The 22837-nt window shown below is 37.6% G+C and overlaps 1 protein-coding gene across 5 annotated transcripts in view; it reads right to left on the bottom strand.

Moving 5' to 3' along the window:
- The window catches only part of ARID4A (AT-rich interaction domain 4A), a 62038-nt gene extending 53695 nt beyond the window's left edge, over nt 1-8343 (bottom strand). For 2 of the 5 annotated variants that reach the window (XM_005211822.5, XM_005211825.5), the window contains exons 1-5: nt 8196-8342; nt 7041-7097; nt 5153-5263; nt 2825-2890; nt 1727-1817 (exon numbers count right to left, since the gene is read on the bottom strand). In XM_005211822.5, coding sequence (XP_005211879.2) covers nt 1727-1817; nt 2825-2890; nt 5153-5263; nt 7041-7046 — 274 coding nt within the window. In that variant the 5' untranslated portion in view covers nt 7047-7097; nt 8196-8342. 5 annotated transcript variants of the gene reach the window in all.
- Nucleotides 8344-22837: the final 14494 nt, after the last annotated feature.

The following is a 22837-nucleotide window of genomic DNA, read 5'->3' as shown; positions in this document are numbered from 1 at the left end:
TATTAATACTAAAATGCCATTCATGTAGAGGATAGAAATAACTATTCATAATTGAAGTATTATTCTGGGGAGCAGAAGTCCAAAATGCGAAAACCGGAAAAAAAGTATTGCTTCTGTAAAAGCTGAGCATTATATCATTAAAACTTCACAAGCACTGTGAATGTAACCTTGATATTAACTACCAAATAGGATGTATATTAGTATCTGAACATGCATCATATAATGTCCCATGCTTCTGCACATATCAACTCCTTTAATTTTTACCACTGCTTTATTTAATACAGCAAAATTGCATCTACCTGAGTGACTGAACTGAACTGAATCTATAAGAGTTAACTTTAAGCTTAGTTTTAAATCTCTAACAACTATCAATGGCCACAACCAACCCTCCTAAAAACATATAGTTCAGAATAATAGCACCATTGTGAACCAATATCAACTTCTAGGAGGTCTAACAATAAAAATGGTTAGAAAATAATAGATACACAGAGAAGATTGCTACTATTAATAGAAGCCACAGTATAAGACACAGGAAGTACAATTTTCAAGTAAAGACTGTTCTTCACATCTCTGAGCATCAACTAGAGATGAATGATTTTTATCCAAAGCAACAAATCAAGTTAACTAAAAATAGATCTAAAGGGTCATTTCTTTTCCTTCTGCAGAGAAACCACAATATTATAATTACATCTTTTATACCAAGACATACATGTATAAACCACATAATGCCATAGATGTTCAGTGTGAAGCCAAGGATTGGATGGTATCTGCAGGACTGTGTAGTTTCAAAGTACTGAAAGGAGACTTGGAAATACTAATTGTTGTTATTCTCATCAGCACAATGACAGCAACTATGTAGGTACTATATTTAGGTTTGCATTTATATGTATTGTGACACTTGTTGCTACTCACTAACAACTTTTTTAAAGTCAGCATAAGCATGAAATGTTAAGAATGTATGTACATTAGCAGCATATATTGTTGTTGTTTAGTTGCTAAGTTGTGTCCAACTCTTTTACGACCCCATGGACTGTAGCCCACCAGGCTCCTCTGTCCATGGGATCTCCCAGCCAGGAATACCAGAGTGGGTTGCCATTTCTACTTCGAGGGATCTTTCCGACCAAGGGATCGAACCTGTGTCTCCCATACTGGCAGGCAGATTCTTTACTGGCAGGGAATGACCCAGCAGCATATATATCTTTTTTGAAAGGTGTTAAGAGTTCTGACTACACTGAAAATCAAAAATTAAGCTATGATCATCTAGGCTTGAATCTACTCTGGCCAGGACTTTTTCAGTCTGTGAATTCTGTGGTAACATCTGTATTACCCTTATATAAAACAGGCAGCAATACAATAAAAGACTGCAACTATGCAATTTTAATTCCAGAAACAGTTTAAAAGTCTGATGACTAAGTTGTACTGACTTTTCTAAAGGAAGAAAAATAACCATAAAATTTAACTTTCTTGAAGGGAAATACCAAGATAACCTAAAAAAGGAGTACACTCTTGGATGAAATAACCCTAAGTGGCCAAGTTACTGTAAAGAGATAATTGATAATTACCATCAAGGTGTCATTAAAATTTTACCCATCTATATCAAGTAAATTGACAAGAAAAAGTACGTATTTCTCTGCCAACATAATGTTTCAATGTATTTACAAAACAGATGTATATATATGAAACCCCCCAAATTAAATCCTTTCTATTAAATTACCTAATTACTTACCCACAGTATACCAACTAGCATCTGTCAACTTGCTGATAACAGCTTCCTGAAAGGATCCATCAGATGTCCTTGTTTCAACAATAGCTCCAACCTAAAACATAAAATCAAAATTTCATCATCAAATTTAAATAAATAAACTAAATCACTCCTACCAACCATATGACCTAGGTAAAAAAATATATCTGTTTATGGTAAGTCTACCATACATTCCCAGAGATCTTTATCATTTATAGCGCTCTAACATTTATCATGCGATTCCAGCCCCAAAACACTGAGGCTTATGTAAGATAGTTATTATTACCCCATTTTATACATTGGAAATTGTGGCTCAGGAAGAGAAAATAATCTGCAAAGAATCCAGGATGAGAACCCAGTCTTTTAAGTCTTATTTCAGAGCTTTTTTTTTACTGTATCATATTGCCTATAAGAAAATTGTGGAGTATGAGAACCAAAAACCATAAAGACAACAAAAATAACTTCAATTTTCCTTCATAGCAATGTTGACTATTGGATTCAGTATTTATATTTAAGGGACCTTTTAGATAAAGTTTCACCTGGATACAGAGAGATGGACCAGTTGAACTTCTTTCAGCTTCTAGACCTTTGTATATCAGATATTAACTGAAGTGGTACTTTGACATAACAAAGATTTATAACATAAACAAATGGCCAGACATGGATGGAAAACATAATGTAGGCATTCATTAAATTGAATTATTAAGTCAACATAGTTTACTTGCTAAGTCTGAACAAAAGAACATTCAGACTTATATTAGTATAGCACACTTAACAAGTTAAACCTCTGTGGTAACAATATGAAAAACAAAATAAAGTATTCAATCCAGGAAATCAAAACAAAAAGCAGTGAAACTCATATTCATATGTATTAAAATACTCTTCTTAAAGACTCTCAACATTCTTAAACTAAGCATACAGACACTGTTAATGTCATAATTTATATTAACTATACAACACCTCATTTGTATTGCTGTTTTCTAATTAACATTTAAAAGTATATTTACAGATGTAAAATTCAATAAATCACTGTATGAATTTATGACTAATCGTTTTAGATTTTAAACTGTACAAAATACGTACTCTTAAAGGACCTTTTACTTGGTCATCTTGCACCAATTGTGTAGTATTATCCTGTTTCAGGAGTACCTAAAAAACATTTTTGCACAACAGTTCACATGTTACTTTTAAAATAATGTATTTACGGTAACACTGTAACAAAAATGTCTTTAATCTATGCTTTCTTAGCGTCCTGTGGTTACCTCTGGTATGATACTTATCACATTGTCTCATGTTTGTGTTTATTGTCTCTCCCATTAACCGTGAGCTCCTTGAGGGCTAGAATCCTCTTTCATCACTGTATCTACAGCAGTTGGCAAGTATTAATGCATATCATAAGCACTTAATAAATATTTGCAGAATTAACTATACAAGATTTATAATCTGTAGTGATTACAGTAAAACCTTAAAACTGCCTTCATTTCTTTTTATCAACAAGTCATAAAAGTTCATATCACCAAGTTTATTACCCCAAAAAATAAAAACAGTATCAAATTTTATCCCTTCTATGCAAAGTAAACAAATTAAAAACAGACATTTTCTGGTCCTTTATAAAATAAACCTAAATAGTAATATGATAAGCAATTTAGTCACAACTAAGTGTTCCCTTCTACTACAGATCATCCTACATATATAACTTGTTCTATTAAGAGAGGGACTTCCCTGATGGCTCAGACAGTAAGGAATCTGCCTGCAATATGAGAGACATGCAGGAGATCTGGGTTCGATCCCTTGGTTGGGAAGAGTCCCTGAAGGAGGGCATGGTCACCCACTCCAGTATTCTTGCCTGGAGAATGTCCTGGACAGAGTAGCCTGGCAGGCTACAGTCCATGGAGTCACAAAGAGTTGGACACAACTGAGCCTCTAAGCACAGCACATTAACAGAGAGGGTTGATGGGAGAGGGAAACTGAAAGGGGACAAGTACCCAATAAGGAGAAACTTCAAATTCTAGGTAATTTATGTATGATAAGACCTCCTGGAACAAGCATGGTATTGATTTTATATTCAGTAAGTTAATCTATAAAGAGCTATGATGCTAACAAAAAGTTAAAATTCTCAAAAGAATTCCAAGCAAATATTTGGTAAGCAGATCATGTATAGCTGATATTGTAAAAAAGGATATAATGAAACAAGAAATTAATGAATGTCAAATGATATCCTAACAATATTTGAGAAAAGTCTCACCATCAGATCAAAATTTAAACAGTAAGTTTATAATAATCATAGATAAATCTATTTGCCCACCACACAAATCTCATTCCTCTAGTTCAATGGTTCTCAAACTTTAACATGCATCAAAAACACCTGGGGGCTTGTTATGACACAATCATTGGACCCCACCCTCAGAGTTTTCGATTCAGTATGTTAGGGATAGGGACCTGAGAATTTGCATTTTAAACAAGTTCTCAGGCGAGGCTGATAATGCTGGTCCTGAACCCACTGTTCATTCATTTATTCAACATTTCATTTATTCAACGCATTTTAAGCACCCACTATGTAGAAGGCACTAATCTAGGTATTCAAACAGAACAAGACAATTTCTCCTTTCACAGTGCTTAATTTTTGTAGGAAAGCAAATCACAAAATTGAAAGTAGAGCATGATCCAATGAATAATAGTAATAACAACACTTGTTATTGAAAGGCACAGCCCCAAATCTAGAACACATCAAATCTCTTTGGCATACTATCAAAAAGGACTTCTATGAATTTTATTATACAGCTCTAGACTGTTAAAAATGTTTATAATAAGCATGGATTACTTTTGTAGTCTAAATAACTAAGATTATTAAAAACATTTGTATAAAAAAATTACTTGGGGGAAACATAAAAATGATACTAGTATTTCTGAGGTAAACTATTGGTTTTACTCCCTCGGTACTTTTCTATATTTCCAAATACTGTACAGGAATAAGTGTTTTTCTGGCCATAAAAGCATCTTAAAAATAGAATTCTTAAATCATTTTTAATGCTGTCTTGAAATTATAATTTCCACGGTTTTGTTTTTAGTAATCTATTGCTTTTTCTAACCACTTGAAATCGCCTCTACCCAAATAATAAGAAAGGAAAGACAACAGATTATAGCCACCACAAACAGGAAAGATCCAAATAATGGGAAGTACCATGAGTACAGTATTTTCATAGCAGCAGTTTGGAATAATTTCTCATTTTGAGTTCTTTATTTCCCAGTTCCTAGTGTGCCTTTCCTACAGTTTTATATATGTTATTCACATACTAATGATTTAGTAAGTGAAGTAATGATTCAATAAATAAAGTGTTGATTTGCAGTCTCCTTACCCCTAATTCTCTTCAATTGAGTTAATAAAGCTGTTGCATTAAAAAGAAAAATTACCTTAACCTTTACCAGCCTTTTCACAGTCTTAATTTTTGCCTCACAGAAGGCACCTCGGTACTTGGCACTGACATCAGTTCCCACTGTCAGGTAGGCAGGCTCATCCGCCGCCTGATGGAAGAAAGATGAAAGATGAAAGTCACTACTGTTTTCCCCAACTCCACCCCAAGTCTCATTGAAAAGTTCTATATTTCAAGTAGTAGGAACGTTAACATTATTTGCTTATTAGTATCATTAATAATTTGAAAAATATTCCTGAAGCACTTTATTAGTGATCCTTTACTTAATAAACTGTATCTTGATAACATAAAACATTTTAAATTGTAACTATTCAGTATCAGTAGGGAAATATAATGTTTTCTCACCCAGGTACAAAATGATTCAACAATTTTATAATATATTTAAGAAATTAAAAAATTTAAAAATCCAGAAAAAGTCTATTTATATTGTCTCATAAAATTTTAAGTTATTCACTTATGGCCTCCTGAAAATTTTATTTTCAAATCAAAAGAAATATGCTATTAAAATTAATACTAACAAGTACATAATTAAATGTTTAATATAGTTACATAAAGGCAACATCTTGGATACACTATAACAATATAGATAATTAATGAAGCCAATCTTTTTGACAAAGAGAGCATTATTTAGAAAAATCAAGGGCTAAGTGCTGCATTTTAGAGCTTCAAGTCTAAATTATCTGATTAATGCAGAGATGTGAACTGATGGTAGTAGTACCAAGTTTATTACACTAATCTTGGTATTTTTTTTTAAGTTTCAGAAAGAAATATCTGCTTTCAGAAAATGGTCATGATCAGAATGATACATTGAAAGATGTATCATTCCTCCATTCATTTTAATCTTGATAGTAACAGAATAATTGCTATCTCAATCTGTCACTTAACCAACTTTTTTCAAAAGTTAAGTATATGCATACAAATTCAATTCAACATTGCTAAGTGCAACGGTGACAGTGTACAGTTTAGAGAAATACTTTCAAGTAGAAAATGATTTTTCATTCCATTTTCCCAACTAACATTAAAGAAGGTACACTGTCACTTCAAAACTTCAAGGAGATACCAAAGCAAGAGGAAGTTTGGGAAAATACTGTATTTCAGAGTTCAATACACTGAAACAGTAAATGAGTAAGAAATCAAATTTAAAGTTAGTGCATTTATGAATAATGCAAATTGATGAGAAATACTTTTTGCAAATAACTATCTGACCTGAAACATTCAATGACTCAGAACTACAGGTTGATATTCCTACCTTTCCCTTTAAACATCACAGGATGTCTGCAATATCAGTTGTCTTCCGAAGAATTTTTTTTTAGGTTGGGTATATGTTTAAAATATTTACTATACGTACTGAACAGAAATTAAGTGTTATTAGTTATGATAATAATATACAAAATTTAGTTTTCCTTCACCTTCAAATATATTCTAGCCACAAAATTTCACTTTATCCCCAGAAGAAATGATATGTCTCTAACACAATACACACATTTCTTCTTTAGAAAATCTCATTGGCACTGGGGAAGAAAAAAAATTCAAAAAATCCCCCAAAGAACCAAAGCAGGACAAAAGCTTTACTTCTGCAAAGGTTGCTGCCAACACAGGAAGTGTTTAAAAATACTAGCCCAATGGACAACAATGGAAAGGCTGCAGCAGCCTTTCCAAAGTGCTAACTGCTTCGGAGAGGGGCCAAACTGACCGCATTTAGACACGATGATCATGTCTTACCCATTCAACACGTCCTCATTTTCAGAAAGCTCTGCTTAGTAGAGGAATCAATTTTGAGTAGCCAAAAAAATGACATTCCACAGCACCAGCCTCACGACAGGCAGTGTTCAGGGCACGAGGTTCCGAGCAGCGTCGACTCCACTTACCTTCATTTTCACTGGCGATCTGTGGGGTTCCAGCTCAACGAGCTATCTTCTCCGTCGCTATAACCAAGGGGAGGAGAAAGACAGGCACAGAATCAGTCAACGGAGGGGAGCGACCCGGGGAAAGAAAGTAAACAAACGCCAGCGGGGAGGGGCAGAACCCTCACCAGGGAAGGGATAAGATCCGAGGGCACCCAGGACGCAGGAGCCGAGAGGGCGGCGAGAACCCCACCGGCGCCAAAGGGCAGCGGGTTCCACCACGGAGTTCGCCAGCGGCCCACCGCGCCCCCGCCTCGCTAGCCACTTTGACCCGGAATGCTCAACTCAGTGCCCCCGGACGGGTTGCTCCGGAGAAGGGCAGAGCACCGTTTGGGCTTCTCCGGGCCCCTAGCAGGCGCGGTCGCCCAACCTTCTCTCGGCCGCCCCCCGGATACCCCGACTTCGGCCCGCGCCCCGCCTCCGCCGCTCGGCCCCCTCGGCCCGCCCCGGGCCCGCGGTGGCGGCAGCGGAGTGTCACGGCGCCATTGCTCTCCTTCCTCCGCTCTGCACCATGTCAGGAAGGAGAAGCGCTTCTTCACCCAATGGGGCAGGGGCCGTGGCCTTCAGCCTGGAGGCGCGCGAGGGAGGGCAGACCCGCGAGGGAGAGAGGGCTGGGGGCGGGGGGGGGGGGGCGGAGAGGAGGAGGGGAGGTGGCCCGGACAGGGTGTGGGAGGGGAGGGGAGCTGCACAGCGGCAGCCACCGCCTCCTCCCCGCGCCCGCCTCAACTTTTTGTACAGCCCAGAGCGGTACCAGCCACCAGCCCCTCGGGTCCTGCCACGGACTCCACCCGGGAGGACGCACCGCGGAGTTGGGGGCCGGCGCCCCTAATCAGTCCGCTTCTCGCCTCGCGGAAGCAAACTTAGCGGCGCGACCAGCCCCACAGCCATTTTCCCGGGGAACCTGGGGAAGCGGCCGAGGAGGTTGCTGCGGAGGCTGTTCTTGCAGTTGCTGCCGCTGCTCTACGACTTGCCCCTTCCCCGGTTCTCACCGCCCCGCTTGCCAAGCATCCCCCTCCCCACCTCCTAAGCTTCCAACTGCACCGGGACCCCGGGCAGTAGCGCCAGCTGCTAGTGCCGCTTCGTCCACTCAGTACCCTCGCTTCCCTTCTCCTCACCTACCAACTGTGAGTGAAGTGATCGCTTGTCAGCTCCTGAGTCCTCCACCCCGCTGACCCCCGTGGGCCCCCGTCCGGGAAGCACCACTCCCGGCCGCGGCGGCAGTTCCTGCGCCGGGTTCCCCACTCGTCCGATTTACTGCCACAATCCACCAAATAACAAGCTGTTGAGCAGACTCGCTTCTACACGAACTCCTATTGGCTGCTCATGACGCCGAAGAGTTTCGGATTGGAGTTCGCTACCTGCCGTCCTCATTGGATGTAGCTCTGAAACTTCACGGATTGGTGCGAAAAACAGCAGGTAGGACATCTTCCACTTATGATTGGCTGTCCCCGAAGACTAACGTTACTGGAGAATCAGGTATTGAGTAAGCAAGTCCTGAAAAATGATTGGTAAAGACGACTACGGATGTGCTCGGCTGAGCACTGATTGGTCAATTGAGGGGTCAGGAAGAGCAGTGCGGCACGAGGATTGGCGGTGGAGTGTCCCATGGAAACCGAACCCGGAGCTGCGGCCAGGACTTACACGGGGGCGGGGCAGGGTCTTTCCAAGGCGCCTGCGCTGAACCAGCTTCTCGGCGCCATTTTGTCTGGGCAGAGGTGGCCGCAGCTGTATCGCATTTTATGTTTCTGGCGAGAGGAGAGCGGAATCTTTATCCCGTGAATTCATTTAACTGCGGCAGTCATCCGCCGGTTCCTTCAGGACAGCACCTAGTGAAGGTCGGAAGAGTCCGGATCTCTCAGAAAGGTCAGTTGAAAGCGGTGGTTGTCCGGTAGACTGGGGGATGGCGCAGCTCTAGCGGCACCGGCACCGGAAGTGAGGGGGCCGCGCGGCGGCCATAGCAGAGATCTCCCTGCGCCGGGGTGGGGAGCTGGTCGCGGGCGGGGCAGGGGACGGGCTGAAAGGGGGCGAGGCTTCGTCTCCCGCGGCCTCAGAGAAAGAGGCGGAGGGGACGTGCACGTCTCCTTCTCCGGACTGACCGTATGGGCTCCTTTGGGGAGGGTGAGGGATTTTCGGGATTCTGCTCATCTCAGAGCATTGCGTCCTCCCTTTGGAAGTGGTTTCGGCAGCTTGTCATGTTCTGCGACCAAGGCCACCGACTGAAGGTTCCTCACCAGTTAAGATGGGGAGGGAAGGGTTCTTAGTCCCATCCTGCGTGGGAAGGTGTTTCCGCGTGCTCCTCACGAGGTTAAGCAATGAGGAGACAGAAGGAAACGCTGAGTTTGGGTGCTGAGGAATTCGAATTCCCTTGTTAGCACGACTCTGCTTCTCTAACCACAGAAAAATGGTAGTGCCACAGTGCACGGGGCTCACGCTGCTTTTCGAAAGGAAAGAGCAGTGGATTTGCAGGGACTGAAAACACATTAAATTAAAGGACTTCCCCGATAGGACTTTATTAGGGCAGCTATTGATTTTGCTCCATGAGTAAGATCTTGTGCTCTGTTTCAGAAAACTCTCATTTGAAATGGTAGGAATAGAGTATTATTGGTTAAGTTATTTTAAAGATTGAAATAATTAAGGAAATGTAAAATATAGACAGTAATCCACGTTGACTAAATTTACTCGAGGACATCTTTACTAAAACTGAATCAATTTTTCACTCGCAATAGTTTTTTTCAGAATTATTTGTTAAGAAAATGTAATGCTTATTAGTATTTTTATTGAGTCACCTAATTACACTGATTTGAATAGCTGCTTAAAATGATCCTCGTAATACTTGTTTTGAACCCTATTGTATTGGTGGGGCTCCAGACTAGAAAATGATCGAGTAATTTAATGATTTATTTGGGCTTTTTTAGCAGTTAGTCTGAAGAAAACAGAACAGCTCAGTGACAGACATCTGCAAGTGTTCCTGAGGTGAGTTCGAATGTCTGTAAAAATGTTTGGAATTGGGGAGAGTGCCTGGAAAGTTTTTTATGGATCAATAAGTAAAGCCATAAATAACAAAATCAAAGAGTGGTAGTTTAAAAAGTCTTTGGTCAAGGGTTCAAATGAAACTGTAATTCCCTTCCTGACAGTGATACTTTAGAAGGAAGTCTTAGAGTTAGGACACACATGAATTTGTTTACCCACTCATGCTGTTCCCATTTTTAGAATATTAAGTACTTAATACTTTTATCAAGGAATAATATGGCAATTTTAATGATTTTTTTCTCTCCATATTTAAAAATGTGGCATATAGAAAAGATGTTTCAGTAAGAATTTGGAAGTTAACCTTTTTTTTTTTTTTTTTAAGCAAATTATGGAATATGTAGTACTATTCAACTTCCCCAGGGGGTAATCACCTGTAATGCCACTGCCTGACTTAAAACCTATTATCTGATCCGAATAATGCCTGTCAGTGGGCATTTGGAAATTACCAAAAAAACAAAGGAGGAAAAAAAGTGAAGTGTCTTGTATCACCACCACCAAGAGGTGATTGCAGTTTATACTGTACTTATATATTATTCAGAGAGATTTCTCTTTTTCTCTGGTTTTGTTTTACAAAATAAAGGTCATTCTAGTCGTACTCATTTTGTCATTCAAGTTTTTTCTTTGTGGGAAATACTGGGAACATATGCGTTCATGGTTGCGTAGTGTTCTGTAGGATAAATATGCCATATTTTATGTAACCAGATCTCTTAATTTTTGTAGTAGCAATAATATGTCTGAATATCCTTGTGCGTGTTTTACAAAAGATATTCTCTGAGAACTGGTGTCTATGACTAAAATTTCTACGCATCTATGTATTTCCTGACATGCCCGATTATTTCTTCAGAATAAATTTCTAGAAGTGGAAATAAAAGGGCAAAGAAACCATACCACTGTCCTTCAAAGCGTTTGCTCTTACTTTTTTTCTTGTACTTTTTCCTTTCATTATTCTCTTTCCTCTCCTGCCCCCCTTTTCTTTATATAATTTAGCTTTATTTTTGAGCTTCATCTCCTGGGTCTCTGTTTAGTCAGGTAAAATTATCAAGTCTTTTGTGTCACCCATATAGTAAAATAAATGAGAATTTTTTGGACCTTAGGAGTATATTCTTAAAATTTGTTTTTTTGCTCCAGTACAGTTAGGTGTTTGTACAGTGAAACATTTTGTTATGCAAAAGTGACATTTCGAGTTACTAAAAACAAATTATTTTTATGGTAGAGTTGGTTGAGATTAACTATGTTTCCATGTAACCTTCCTGAAGGTGAAGTGAAAGTCGTAGTTGTATCCAACTCTTTGCAACCCCATGGACTATACAGTCCATGGCATGGAATTCTTCAGGCCAGAATACTGGAGTGGGTAGCCATTACCTTCTCCAGGGGGTCTTCCCAACCCAGGGATTGAACCCTGGTCTCTTTCTCATTGTAAGCAGATTCTTTACCAGCTGAGCCACCAGGGAAGCCCAAGACTACTGGAGTGAATAGCCTATCCCTTCTCCAGCAGATCGTGATCCAGGAATTGAACTGGGGTCATTCCCAGGTGCTTTTGTACTCATAGGACCCTCTGTGTGCCTCTCTCATCATGTTTAATCACTGTTAGGTTACCCTACCTGATATATTGTATGTATGCTATCACTATTTCTTATGAATCTTTATGTACTTTTATATAGAAAACGTGAAATAAGCAGACTTATGTTTTCTTTAACAGTAATTCTCTTCTGAAAATTTGTATTTCACCAGTGCCAGCTTAACTTTCAAATTTTTTTAATGTTTCAAATACTTGATTTAGTACTGAGTTGAATTGTAATTGCTCATGTAATAAAGATTTAGAGAACCATTAAGAATAGTTTAATAGACAAATTCATGACATTTGTCTTTTTTTTTTTTTTTAAGATTTTATGATACTTTAGTGGAAGGTAACTAGAGGTGAATATTAACTGAACACTTAAAATTATCTCTTAGGAATAAATGAAAGAAAATTAATTTTGATAGAATTGGGTTTTGTAATCTATTTCATTGAGCCCAAATTGTTAGACTAATGTTTCTACAGAATCAAAATTGTCAAGTTTTTAATAATGGTTTTATGAAGAAAAACTATTTTGAAAGCAGAATATTTTATTTATTTGGTCAAGGATTCAAACGAGGGTATAAAATCAGCTTCATGGTCATGATATCTTAGGGGCTTCCCCAGTGCCTCAGTGGTAAAGAATCCATCTGCAGCACGTGAGTTGCAGGTTTGATATCCCTGGGTCAGAAATATCCCCTGGAGGAGGGCATGGCACCCACTCCAGTATTCTTGGCTGGAGAATCCCATGGACAGAGTCTGGTGGGCTACAGTCCGTAGGGTTGGAAAGAGTCAGACACGACTGAAGGGACTGAGCATGCACATGTGATATTTTAGACTGAAATCTCAAAATTAGAACATCCCTATGAATTTTTTTTTACCCATTGGTGGTGTTCCCATTTCTGAATTTTTAATGACAGAGCACAGTGAATGTTTTTGTGATTTTTTTTTTTTTTTTTTTTAACCTATGGTAAAACACTTGACATACAAAGGTCTCATCAGGAAAAGTGTTTAGAAATGAAGCAAAACAGTCTCTTCTGTGTGTGGGGGCTATATAACATACTCAAAAAAGCCTTTTGTCTTCTAGAGGGAGCCTCACTCTGGAAAAATGGAAAGGTGTTCCAGTTTTTAAAAGACCTGGATCTGCTATCTGTTGAAATTATATTTCTGGTATGCAATTTTACTTAAATATTCTTTAGTAATCAAGATGGGGTGTGTTACTATTATATATCTGTCTCTTTAAAAATGATAGAATTTGTTCCACTGTACAGTTATCTCTGAATGTCATAGAGCAAATTGCTGTGTTGAGTGTAGCTGCTTTCCTAATGGTGTCCTTATTTTTTGAAAAGTTACTAAATTGGCTTATTTGCAGCCAAAGCAGCCTTCGTAAAACTATATGGTCTTTTGCCCTAGTAGATGTCTTATTTTGATTTAAATCATGGCGTATGAGAAAAATAGATTTGTCAAAGTTCAGTGTATAGTTAAATCTAATTGTTTTTTGCAACAACTTGGTTTTATAGTACAGAACAAAAAGAAATATTTTCAGCCATCATTGAAGACTTTTCAAGGTTAATGATATGTAGTATGTAGAATTAGAAGAAAGGAAGTCTTTCTAAGCTGATGAAGGTTGTGAACAAGGATGCAGTACTTAAGAAAAGCTGTGTTTGGGACAACGAGAAACCAGTTTGGAAAGGATGGCTGATTAAAGATTACCTTGGGAATATTGTGTGAAGCCCACTTGTCAAGGTTTCTAGAATTAGTTGCACATCAGAATTTTATATAGTGCTTGTTGTGTTGTATAGGTTTGGAAACTTCTAGAGGGCCTTGAGAGCTGGGTCGTGAGCAGAAAGTGATTATGTTTTTGTTTTATTTTCAGATTTTACAAATAAAGATGGAATTTAAAAATTACTTCTAATTCCACCCTAACATTAGATTTTTTAATTTGCTTCTTCCAGTCTTTGCCCATATACTTTTTTTTAGACTTACAGAAATTTTTGTTTTTCTTCATTCCTTAATATTGTAATAGGTATTCAATATGACTGCACAGCCTCCACAGTAATTTTAATGTCTGAAAGTTTTCTGTCAAATGGTTTTATGTCTAACTTTATTTTTCTATTGCTTACCCATAGAAAAATTGTGCTATAATTATCATCTGTGCACATAAGAGTATTTTCTGTCTTTTGCACTGTTCTTTTAGGATTGATTTAAAGGGTTTAATTCATGGCATAAAAATGTGTGAACATTTTTATGACTCTTTGAAATGTTGCCATGTTGTTTTCCGAAATGAGTTATAATTTACATTGTCACCTTTCCTGTGAGTTTAACTACCAGCCTTGCTGCTGCTAAGTCACTTCAGTCGTGTCCAACTCTGTGCGACCCCATAGGCGACAGCCCACCAGGCTCCCCAGTCCCTGGGATTCTCCAGGCAAGAATACTGGAGTGGGTTGCCATTTCCTTCAGTCGTGCCAAGTCACTTCAGTCGTGTCTAACTCTGTGCGACCCCATAGGCGACAGCCCACCAGGCTCCCCTGTCCCTGGGATTCTCCAGGCAAGAACACTGGAGTGGGTTGCCATTTCCTTCTCCAATGCATGAAAGTGAAAAGTGAAAGTGAAGTCGCTCGGTTGTGTCCGACTCTTAGCAACCCCATGGACTGCAGCCCACCAGGCTCCTCCGTCCATGGGATTTTCCAGGCAAAAGTACTGGAGTGGGGTGCCTTTAATTATAATCATTTTTGCTGATTCAATAGGTACAAAATATGTTGAACTCTTTCTAATATTTTTGTTGTTAGCTAATGAAATGGGACCTTTATCCATAATTTCACTTACTGATTATTAGCAATGGACAAGTTGTCTTTTCAAGGCTTTTGTTCATTTATATATTTTAGAGTTTTGATATTTTGTTCCCTAATTCTTTTGATTTCATTATATATTTAGTAGTAAGTTGCTGCAGATACTTTTGCATAAAGATTTCTCTTTTGATTTCATTATTTTTGTTGAGGGTTTTTGAGTAGATACAAAATGTATAATTGGAAAATTACTTGGAAACAGTATCCAGTATGACTAGAGAAGTGACACAGGAATTGCAGGTAGAGAAACCATGAAGATACTCTTGTGGGGGTGTCAGTATGAGGTGAAACTAGAGTGAGGAGGGCCTGGAGAGAAGAATAGGTGAGCACAAGATTGTGAGAAAGAGAGTGGATAGCATTTGATTTCCAGTTGATGACAGAAGTAAACAAGAAGGAAAAAAACCTCAAGATTCTAAAAAGTGGGAAATAGATGGTGCCGTTAATAAACTTGGAAAGGCAGAAGAGACTACTGGTTGGTAAGGAAGGTGAAATCGGTTTTAAACCTGCTAGTTAGAGCTTGAACAGGAAGTGTGTGTTCTTCCTTTAAGGCACATGCTGGAACTTGTATTGTTTTCTTTATTCTGACTTTCTGGCCGTGTGATGCAGCCTGTGGGATCTTACTTCCCCAACCAGTGAAAGTGAGGAGTGCTAACCACTGGACCTCCAGGGAGTTCCCTGTATTCTGACTTTTAATTCCATTATTCCATTAGATGTTTTGGTGCTTTTATTAGGGCTTTCTTAGTTCTGAGTTTTAAAGTACAACTTGGAAAGCAAAGTTGAAGTGGCTTATTAAGTAAAATAAACGGAGGAAAAACGGATGATTCTTGAACTAAGAAAGGTAACATGTACATTATATTTCAAGTACTCATAACTGGCAGTTTGTGCCTTTTGACTACCCTTATCTAATTCCCCCTCCTCATACTCCCCACCTCTGGTGACCACAAATCTGATGTCTTTGTTTGTTTTGAAGTATAATTGACAAACTACTGTGTGTTGGTTTCTGGTACACAGCATAGTGATTCGATATTTCTATATATTTCAAAATGAGTACATTGAAAATTGGTAATTCTAGCTATCATAGTTTTCATTTTTGAAAAAAATTAAAATATTTATTTTGTATATTTCAAAGACTAAATCACTTTAGTTACTTAGAAGATTTAGGTCTCCCCAGTATCCCCACTAGAATTACAATTTTTAAAATTATTCAGGAATAGCAAAGAAGATACTTAAGCTTTGGAATATATATATGTGGCCAGGCTTTTTGTGGGGATGGGTGGTTTAGAGTAGATTTCTTAACCTCTGCCTCAGCTATATGATAGGGATAGTAATAGAGCTGACTTGGTTAGGATTAGTATTGAATGAGTTAATAGATGTAAAGTACTTATAATGATGCTAGATATTAGGTGGTGGTGTTAGTGTGTGTGTCCTGTTACATAACGTTTGTCATTCCAAGAGAATTTTATATTTATATACAGAAATAAAGCATCTAGACTCTTTTGTCTCCCCTTCCTGAAGGTCATATCAACCTCTCTCAAAACTTCATACTTCTTCCCTTCAGGTATTACTTGCTACAGTCACACTAAAATTATCGTGGCTATCCTACATAAGCTCTGTATTTTCCCAGTTCTTTGTTTTTATTCATACTTTTCTCACCATCTACAGTGTTGCCCTATTGTCAAATATTCAAAAGCTTCTTTTTTAAGTGATGCTTTCTTGGTATTTCTGCAGCTATAGGTAATGTGGCCATATGAATTTCATGTATTTCCTTTTGCATAATTTATACCACTTTCTATATTGCTTTATTACCTTTTTGTCTACTTAAATGTCCTTCATAAGTTATGATATCTTAGAATTGTACCTTATTCACCTTTGTAGGTTTAGAACCTGTCACAGGCCTTGGCACTTAGAAGGCACTCATTTATGGAGTAACAGTTTATAAAAAATATAGCAAGGTAAAAGGTGATAGTTAATGGAGAATGCATCCCAGTAAAAATGTGCTTTGTCAGTTTTTGTACACTAGGAACAACCTGCCTGATGAGTTACTTAAAATGAGATCACTTGAGGTTTAGGAATTGGGTCAGATTCCAGAATGTATAGTGGGCTAGATGACTCTGGGGACTATCCACAGGTCAAGGATTTTCGTAAGAATGATTTCCTATTGCTTTATAAAGGCTAGTATGTCTAATTAACCACCAGAGGGATTGTTTTTCTGACAACCAAATTTTCACAGGTCTGCCTGCCCACCAATCTTCCTCATTTTCAGTGGTCCAAATTTGTGAAAAGTTTGGCCAGGATTAAGGGTACATTTGCTGCCAGTAACAATATACAAATGACCTGACTCAGTCAGTTATTGAACCCATAATCTCTCTCTCCAAGTACATTTTTCTTAGCATAATACCATAATGCCTCTAGACATGAAAGGAGGAGTAGGCTGAAAATAGGAACTGGGTGAGATAGTATTTATATCTCTAAAAGGTTAACTGATACTTAACAACCCCTGAAAATCAGAAGTATCAGACATTGACTTGATAATTTTAGCACTTTAAGAATTTGCTGCTATTCCTGCTGAATGGGTTCAAATTGACGGAAGCTTTAATGTCCTTACCCAGTTTCACTGCTTTATATCTCACAAGTGTTCTGACAAAACAGATACTTGGAATTATAGCTAAGCAAGGTCGTTGATTAATTTCATTGTAGTGATGTTTCTGTTCTGTGTGTGTGTGTGTACTTCTCATACACCCAACAAATGAAAGTACAGTGCACTCATAGTTTTTTTCTCCTGTAGTTCACTTTTTAAAAAACTCTGTTGTGACCGGCAAATTAATTTTATAACCTACAGATGTGAACCTGCTTTTGAGGAGTAGAAAAATGGACCTAACAATGGTTTACATTTATTTGGTAGGTTTTAACATTTACAAGGCACTTTGAGATATTGCTGTACCCTTAAGTGTGACAGCTTAAAAGTGAAGGTACAAACTGTTACCTGAAAATGCTTCTAGTTGTTTTCAGCAGCAGTGAAATGGGGTGTAGAGGGTGGCAACTTGAAATCATGGGGGAGGATTCTTTTTTACTTACGGTATGTTTGATAGTGTGTTATTGATTCTGCTAATCCTAACAGCCCATTTAAGGGTGTATATTTATTTGTAGTTAGCATGAGTCTTTGTATTTCTTAGTCTTTAGATCCAGACATAAAACTCCTTTCAGTGTTTGTATAGTTTTGGTGGCTTAGCTTTTGGTCAGACAGGGTAAGGAGGGGGATTCTTAAATGAAGTAACATAACAAAAGGAAAACCATCTTCCTGTTTCTTATTTCTCTATGTATCATGTGATACTGTCTTTTTAAGACCTTTAAAATGCCAAGGGAAGCTTGGTAACCAAGGCAGGGTTTTGTTGTTTTCTTCTCAAATTTGTAGTTCTGCATTTTATTACACAGTCACGAAGAACTTAGTCTGTTACCAGTAAAAACTGAAGCCGCAAGACTTGCTTCTCTATGCTGCCAAGTACTTCCTGTTTTGTCAGATTTCCATTTAGGGAAAAGAATGGATTTAGAGTAGACAAGCCTGAAAGCATATCTTCTGAAACTCATTTTGAAAGCTGTCCAAATACCTAGATTGGGGGAAAGGGGATGGCACGTCCTGTCTTCACATGAAGTCATTTGTCAGAAAGCTTCATTTGGCTTATCATGAAAGGGTTGCCAACAAGGAAGAAAAACTTTGTTGTCAGAAGTAATTGCTAAAGTATAAACTTGCCAGCACTGGTGACTTGCCTGTTAGGCTTTCCATGTCAAACGTGTTTCAGTCTGTTGAGTGAATTCATTGTATTGCCTGTGAAGGAAGTTTTATCTGTGTTCATTTCTAGTAGACCTTTCCTCTAGAAATATGTAAGAACTGCATTCAGCCACATTTATTCCATTTACAGTAGGGACAGGTGAAGGATCAAACAGTGATTAATTGAAATGGGCTACCTTGTGAATATTGAATATCTTTGGGGAAAAGGTTGCCATAAAATGATGTTAATCTCTTGTTAAAATAATAAACAACATTTATGTAAATAGAATTATCTGTCACTTATTCTTTATCCAGATAGCTCAGTGGTAAAGAATCCACTTGCCAACATAGGGGATGCAGGTTTGATGCCTAGGTCAGGAAGATCCCCTGGAAAAGGAAATGGCAACCCACTCCAGTATTCTTGGCTGAGAAATTCCATGGACAGAGGAGCCTGGTGGGCTGCAGTCCATAAGGTTGCAAAAGAGTCAGATACGACTTAGTGACTAAATAGCAGTAACATTTTTATCCTATGAATTGAACTTCAAATTAGGTGTTAATAGAACATGTCAGTAGAAGATGCTTTCAGTGTAAACCTGAATCCCTTTATATTGCTGGTAAGGGAGTCTTGTGTTCAGGTTCTTTGCAACGGCAGAACTGAGCCCACATGTAAAATTTTCTTTGACTGTATTGACCTTGCCTGTTTTAAATCAGAGCTGTTTTTCTCTCTTGACCTGTTCGTAAAGTATAAAAGATGCTCTTTTTTTTAAGTTGCTTTTTAATCTCTGAACTCTTACGCATTTTTTTTTCCTTACCAGCTACCTGGCTCTGTCCCTCTTCATGTTGAAGATGTTCAGCTGATATTGAATCAATGAGATATTAGAAACCATCTATTATAAAGTTTCTACCAGATATTTCTTTTTTTCATCTAGTTTGGTGCTCCTATTTCTGAAAATTGTTACTTTAAAATCCAGTGGAAAAAAGTTTTCCCAAGTACCCATCATGCCCTACAGCTTCATCCTCCATTTTGCTATACATCAGAAATCTAATCTCTTAAAACTCTTTAATAACCATTTGTTGCCATATTCTTTTTTAAGCTGTATGCAAATCAATGATTCTCACATTTTAGTGTATTCAGTAGCATTACATCAGGTACTTGTTCAAAATAGATTCATGGGACTCAATTCAGATTTCATGAATTCACTTCTTTGGAGAATTACTATGCAGGTGGTCTCTTAACCAGATGGAGAAACAGTAATCTGCTGCATGTACCATTTATTATGTCTTCTTCATATTCTTACATGAAATATTCTTTTTACTTTGTTTCTATTATTGACATCTCAGTTTTTTCCTATTAATTGTTGACATCCTTAGTTTTTCTCCTAAATTCAGTGATTGAAGAGTTTCTCCACCAGATATCCGGGAAACAGTCCAAGATTCCTTTCCTTATTTGTCAGGATTTATCACTTCACCTTCCCAAAGCACACACTTTTGGAGGTCAGTATATACATACTGGCTGTGTGGACATAATAATACATGCACATGTATTTCTAATATATCTTGCTAGTGATTTTTAAAGGTCTTTTTCCCAAAGGGGGAAGAATTGCATAATACTTAGTTTTATTTTTAATTTTTCCTGGCAATATATTGTAGACATCTAAATATTTACATTGAATCTTTACTGTGCTGTCACTTGATTGCTGCTGACTCTTAAACCCAGTCTACTAAAGGTGGGTTATTGTTTTTCTATGTCAGATTTTCCCATATTACATTAGCCTTGAAGCCTATTGACTTTTCCCCAAAAATTAAGTTTTTATTAAATTCCATATTGATTGTATAGTTGAACTCATTTAAATGATTTTTCCTAAAATTCCACTTCATGGTTCCACATAGTAAAAAATCAAATTCCAATCATACACGTCAAACACAAACTCAAGGGCCCTTGCTCTGTAACAGTCTTTATAATTACACCAGCATTTACTTTAAGAATTGTTATTTGTTGACTGGAAAGGTGTGTGTCTGTGTGTGTATATATATAATATGGTGATTACCTCTTGTGTTAGGATGGTTAAAGAAGGAACATCAGTTTTATTTGTAATACAAATTTGAGTCTTTTTCCCATTTTTTAAAATTGGGTTGTTAAATTTTCAGAATTTTTATACATTGTGGTCAGGTATCCTTTGTCAGATGTGATTTATTTTCTCTAGAGTCTTTTCCTTTTCATCCTCTTAAAGGAGAGCAGAAGCTTTTAATTTGGGTGAAATTCAGTTTGTCAGTTTTTTTCATTTATGTTTCATCCTTTTGGTGTATTATAGTATCTGAAAACGCTTTTTTAAACCAGGGTCACAAAGATTTTTTTTTCATCCAGCAGTTTTAGACTTTGAGGTACATTTTGACTTACCATCACTTTCAGTTAATTTCTACATATGGTACAAGGTGTGGTTTGGTCTTTGGTGTTAGTTTCTTTTTGTATACCGATGTCCTCGTTGCTCCAGCACCATTTGTGGAAAAGCACTGTTGTTCTCCATTGATGGGTCTTTTCACCTCTGTCACAATCAACCATGTATTTAATGAGTCTATTTTTAGACTTTTCTTTTCCATTAATAACATTACATTAAATTTATAGTAAGTCTTGAAATCAGATGGCATAGGCCTTGTAACTTTTTCTTTTTAGAAAATGTTTTTGCTGTTCTAATTTCTTTTCCCAAGTAAATGTTAGCAATAGCTTGTTGATTTCTTTACACACACCCCACACATACACTCCCCAAATAAACCACTTGCAAATTTAATTGGGTTTTACATCAAATCTATAAATCATTTTAGAGAGAACTGACAATACTGAGTCTTCCCATAACTTTAGTTCATTTTCTCACCAGCATTTTTAATTTCCAACACAAAATCTTGTACAAATTTAAATTTATACCTTAGTATCCCTGTTTTCGATGTTATTGTAAGTGGGTATAATTATTTTATAGATGAGGGAATAAGTAACTTGCCCAAGCTGAAGTGGAAAAGCCACTATGAAACCTACATTAGGTTATAAACCACTACCCTGGTTTTCATTATGATACTGGTTTGCTTATTCTGAAATCATGGTTATAGTGGTGGCAGAGAGGAAGCCCTAGTTTTATGGCAAGAAAAACCCCATTACCATGCAGGTATGATTCCTCCAGAGTTTATGGATTTCCTGAGTTTAGGTTTTCCAGATCTGCTCAGATCATAAACCATGGTTGTCTTAATTTAGAAGCCTCTGATCAGTACAGTTGTGAACTAGTGTTTTTAAGTATATCTCACCCTGTAGTTAACTAGTATGAATTATTTCATTTTTAAAAATACATACCCTTAGCATTTGAATGCCTACCGTGTGCTCACCAGTACAGATACAAAGATGATTTCTTGAACAACTCCCATGGGAGGCTAGGTGGGGAGGAATACATTTATTGTAGTATTATAGTAAACACTGTAATAAATACATACACATGGTCAGTGATGGAACAAAAGCTTGTACTTGGTTGCAATTAAGAGTAGCTGTACTCTTGTTTCATGTTTTAGAATTCCTTTTAAAAAATAATTTGAAAACAATTAAGTGGAAAACATGTAAAGGGCTTTGAGAGGGAGAAATCTGTCAATCATTTCATAAGGATTGCTTTTACACTTGATGGGGAATCATTAGGAAAGACCAGTTAATAAATAACCTCTGCCAAGTCACTTCAGTCGTGTCCAGACTCTGTGCGACCCCAGAGACAGCAGCCCACCTGGCTCTGCCGTCCCCGGGACTCTCCAGGCAAGAACAATGGAGTGGGTTGCCATTTCCTTCTCCAATGCATGAAAGCGAAAAGTGAAAGTGAAGTCGCTCAGTCTTGTCTGACTCCTATCAACCCCATGGACCACAGCCTACCAGGCTCCTCTGTCCATGGGATTTTCCAGGGAAGAGTACTGGAGTGGGGTGCCATTGCCTTCTCTAATAAATAACCTAGGCATGATAAATACAATATGGTGTCATACAGTGTAGGAAAGTAAAAAAGGTTCAGTGTGAGTTTCATTTCAAAAGGTGAGGAACAATATTTGAGTTTTTACATTAAGACTTGATTTTTTGCAATTGTAGATTTCTTCTGACTTAACAGCATTTTGATAAATGTATTAATGAGAATTAATTTGTAATCTGAATTTGCTCTTCAAATCTTAAATATTCTAATGTTTCAATAAGTTAAATATATTGAGGATTTATAACTTAATTTTTCTTATTTTTCAGATTCCCTTGTGAATGATAGAAATGAAAGTGAATGGATAGTCTTATCAGATAAGTGTATTTTGAGTCTAAATGTATTTGATTTTTTCCATAAGATGGCTCTAGTAGTAATCTTTATTTGAAACAATCTTATTACATTGTATCACAACAGCTGGCATATCAGCATGCACTTTAAAAAATGTTAAAAAAATGGGTGAATTTTTGTGTAGCTATTTTAATATTGAAGATGGAAGAAGAAAAACATTTTCAGTATATTGTGCCTTTTTATTTCAAGAAAGGTAAAAATGCTACTGAAACAAAGATTTGTGCAGTGTATGG

This window comes from Bos taurus, chromosome 10, assembly GCF_002263795.3.
Source record: "Bos taurus isolate L1 Dominette 01449 registration number 42190680 breed Hereford chromosome 10, ARS-UCD2.0, whole genome shotgun sequence".
Lineage (NCBI taxonomy): Eukaryota > Metazoa > Chordata > Mammalia > Artiodactyla > Bovidae > Bos > Bos taurus.
The sequence above is the reverse complement of the archived record's forward strand: the minus strand, read 5'-3'. Positions and strand labels throughout refer to the sequence as shown.